Source organism: Chaetura pelagica, unplaced genomic scaffold, assembly GCF_000747805.2.
Source record: "Chaetura pelagica isolate M959 unplaced genomic scaffold, ChaPel_1.0 scaffold24, whole genome shotgun sequence".
NCBI lineage: Eukaryota > Metazoa > Chordata > Aves > Apodiformes > Apodidae > Chaetura > Chaetura pelagica.
In genome coordinates this window covers 3909944-3913088 of record NW_009953077.1, presented here as the reverse complement: position 1 = coordinate 3913088, position 3145 = coordinate 3909944, and the positions used below count along the sequence as shown (strand labels likewise).

Below are 3145 nucleotides of genomic sequence, written 5' to 3'. Positions count from 1 at the left end.
GGGGGAGACCTGCCCACCCCCTCTCTGCCCTGCCAGATGATGAAGTCGGCGGTGGCTGCGGCGGCCGTGCGGCGCATGAACCCCGATATCAGGGTGACAGCTCACCAGAACCAGGTGGGACCTGCCACTGAGCTGCTCTATGGGGATCACTTCTTCCGGAGCCTGGATGGTGGCCTCAGTGCCGTGGACACGCTGGAGGCCCGTGAGTGTGGGGAGGGAACAGGGGCTGAGCTGGCAGCCGTGCCTCCTGGCTGCCAGGCACCCCCCTCTCCCCACAGGCACCTACTTGGAGAGCCGCTGCTTCCGCTGCCGCACCCCACTGCTGGATTCGGGCACGGAGGGGCCACGGGGCAACGTGCTGGTCATGGTGCCCTTTTTGACCAAGCCACTTGAACCAGCCAGTGCCCCTGCAGATGGCACCTTCCCCCTCTGCACCCTGCGGTACTTCCCCCTCAACATCCAGCATACACTGCAGGTAGGCTGTGGCACTCCAGCACCACACAAGGAAGCTCTGGCACCTTTGTTGTCCTTCTCTGTTTCCCTCTCCGGCCATGACTATGGCCACGGGTAGGATTCAGCCCCAGCTGCTTCCTGCCAGCAGTCTGAGTGTTGCCACCAGCCCCAGCATGGCCTCTCCCTCCTCTAGTCTTGGTCTGGGGGTCAGGGAGGGAGGCAGGATGGGGATGTTCCAGTGCTCATCCCTGCTCCCCCTCCACAGTGGGCCTGTGACGAGTTTGAGGGGCTCTTCCAGAAGACAGCAGAGCATGTCAACCTGTTCATGGAGTGAGTGAGCCTGAGGAAGCAGGGCTGGGAGAGCAGCTGCTGGCACTGCCAGGGTCCTGGTGGGGTTGGGGAGAGGTCCCATCTGGGGCACCCCACGGGATTGCTTCTGGGCCAGTACCTGGTTTTGCAGAGACCCGGCTTTCCTGGAGCAGCTGCCAGCAAGGAAGGCCCTGGAGATCCTGAAGCAGCTGCGGGAGAACCTGCAGGAGCGGCCGCAGGACTGGCAGGACTGTGTGCGCTGGGCCCGGCGGCACTGGCAGCGCCGCTACCACGATGACATTGCCCAGCTGCTGCACGCCTTCCCCCCGGAGCATGTGAGATCATGGGGCTGGCACCCCCTACACCCCCTCCCATGTTCCTGCTGCCCTACCATAGCTGGGGGGTGGCATCCCCAGGCCTAACTCTGCTCTCCCTGCACCAGGAAACCAGCCCAGGTGTCCCCTTCTGGTCTGGGGACAAGAGGTGTCCCCGTCCGCTGACGTTCGAACCTGACAGTGTGAGTGTAGGGGAGAGCCACAGAGTCCCCCAACAGGGACAGTGCAGGCTGGGGGAGAGCTGAGCCTGTGCCAGGGGTATGATGGATGCCAAATCGAAGAACTTAGCTCCTATGAGGGTGGTGAGACACTGGTTGCCCAAAGAATCTGTGGATGCCCCTTCCCTGGCAGTGTTCAAGGCCAGGTTGGATGGGGCTTGGAGCAACCTGGTCTAAGTGGGAGGTGTCTCTGCCCATGGCAGAGACTTAGGACTAGGTGATACTTAAGGTCCCTTGCACCCCAAACTGTTCTGTGATTCTTTTATTCTGTGATCATAGCAATGACCTGTCATAGCCTTTCTGGGGCTGCCCAGTCTTAGGCTGGGTCTGTCCCCATTCCCCTACTCAGTGAGGGCACTGCTGGAAACAGCCGAGGCAGTTCCATCTCCACCTCAGGGCAAAGTGGGCAGCCTTGGGCTGTGGACTCGCGGACCACCCTGGCGAGGCACCCCATGGCCCCTACTCTGCCCCCCAGGACACCAACATGGCGTACGTGCTGGCTGCTGCCCACCTCTTTGCCCAAGCACACAAGGTGCCACCATGCAGCGACCGGGTGGCCACCCAGACCCTTCTCCACAGTATGGTCGTGCCACCCTTTGCACCCCTGGAGGGGCTCCAGATTCCACTCATGGAGGAGCAGGAAGAGGCACAGGAACCCACAGGTGAGGGTTTCTGTGCTCCTACATCCCCTGGGATGTGTGCCTGGGTCCAGCCTGGTGGTGGTGGGGCTGTGGTGCTGCTCATCCCCGCCACAGCAGCCAAGAGGACCTGGACCAAGATAGGGGGCATCATGCCATGCCCCCAGCAGTACCATGGTGCATGGGTACCACCCTGGATGTCCCTGTGTCCCCAGACCATGGGCAACTGGCAGAGCTTACCGAGGACCTGATGAAGTGGAGACAGGATCTGGTAGGGGATAAGGAGGTGCAATTGCCCCTGATGGAACCCATCCACTTCGATAAGGTACCTGGGGCCAGACCCTATTCAGCCCAGGGGGATGGTGGCTGCTAGTACGATCTGTGGGACACTGGTGTCCTCGTGTAGAGCTGATGTCCCCACGCTGTCCCCCACAGGACAACAACCTCCATGTGGACTTTATTACAGCAGCCTCCAACCTACGTGCAGAGAACTACAGCATCCCCCCAGCCGACTGGCTGACGGTGAGAGGGGCAGCCATGGGGTCAGGGGTCCCCATCCTGTGTGGAGCAGCCAGTGATGTCCCTCCCACCCTCAGAGCAAGCGGATTGCAGGGCGGATCGTGCCCGCCATCATCACCACCACAGCAGCCGTGGCTGGCCTGGCGTGCCTGGAGGTCTACAAGCTGGTCTGGGGGTGCCAGGACCGCAGCTGCTACCGCAACAGCGACGTCTTCCCCTCTGGCTTCCTGCTGCTCCGCTTCCAGCCCCCGCCACCCCACACCTACAGGGTAGGACCTTCTCCCCCAGGGCAGGACCGGTGGGGGATGCCATGGGGTCTTGTGGTGACCCAGCTCCTGGTGGCAACTGTAGTAGGGTGGTGCCAGGGGGTCCCAGGAGCAAGGAGGTGGCTGTGCAGGAGGGGCAGCTCTGGAAATAGATCTGGGTGCTGGGAGTGCCACAAGGCAGCGAGGAACCAGCTCCATCCTGCAGTCACACCCCTGGCACCCAGCCACCACCATGCTGCTCACCCTGGCTTTGGGATTCTCCAGGGTGCCCATGGGACTGAGGCAGCCCCACCACCCCACACTGGGCCCCACAGTGAGCCCCATAGCCAGCAGTCAGGGGGCCACGGCAGCCATGCACATCTGGCTTATGGAAACCAGCTGTGGCAGCCCGAGAGCAGCAGGCAACC

At 62.4% G+C, this 3145-nt stretch overlaps 1 protein-coding gene across 1 annotated transcript in view; it reads left to right on the top strand.

The window, feature by feature from the left end:
- UBA7 (ubiquitin-like modifier activating enzyme 7) overlaps nt 1–3145 on the top strand; it is a 9468-nt gene that overhangs the window by 4448 nt on the left and 1875 nt on the right. The window contains exons 10-18 of the mRNA XM_009996953.1: nt 37–202; nt 279–475; nt 719–783; nt 914–1097; nt 1205–1279; nt 1791–1977; nt 2169–2278; nt 2389–2475; nt 2550–2741. Of these exons, the coding sequence (XP_009995255.1) occupies nt 37–202; nt 279–475; nt 719–783; nt 914–1097; nt 1205–1279; nt 1791–1977; nt 2169–2278; nt 2389–2475; nt 2550–2741 (1263 nt within the window). The remainder of the gene's footprint in view (nt 1–36; nt 203–278; nt 476–718; nt 784–913; nt 1098–1204; nt 1280–1790; nt 1978–2168; nt 2279–2388; nt 2476–2549; nt 2742–3145) is intronic.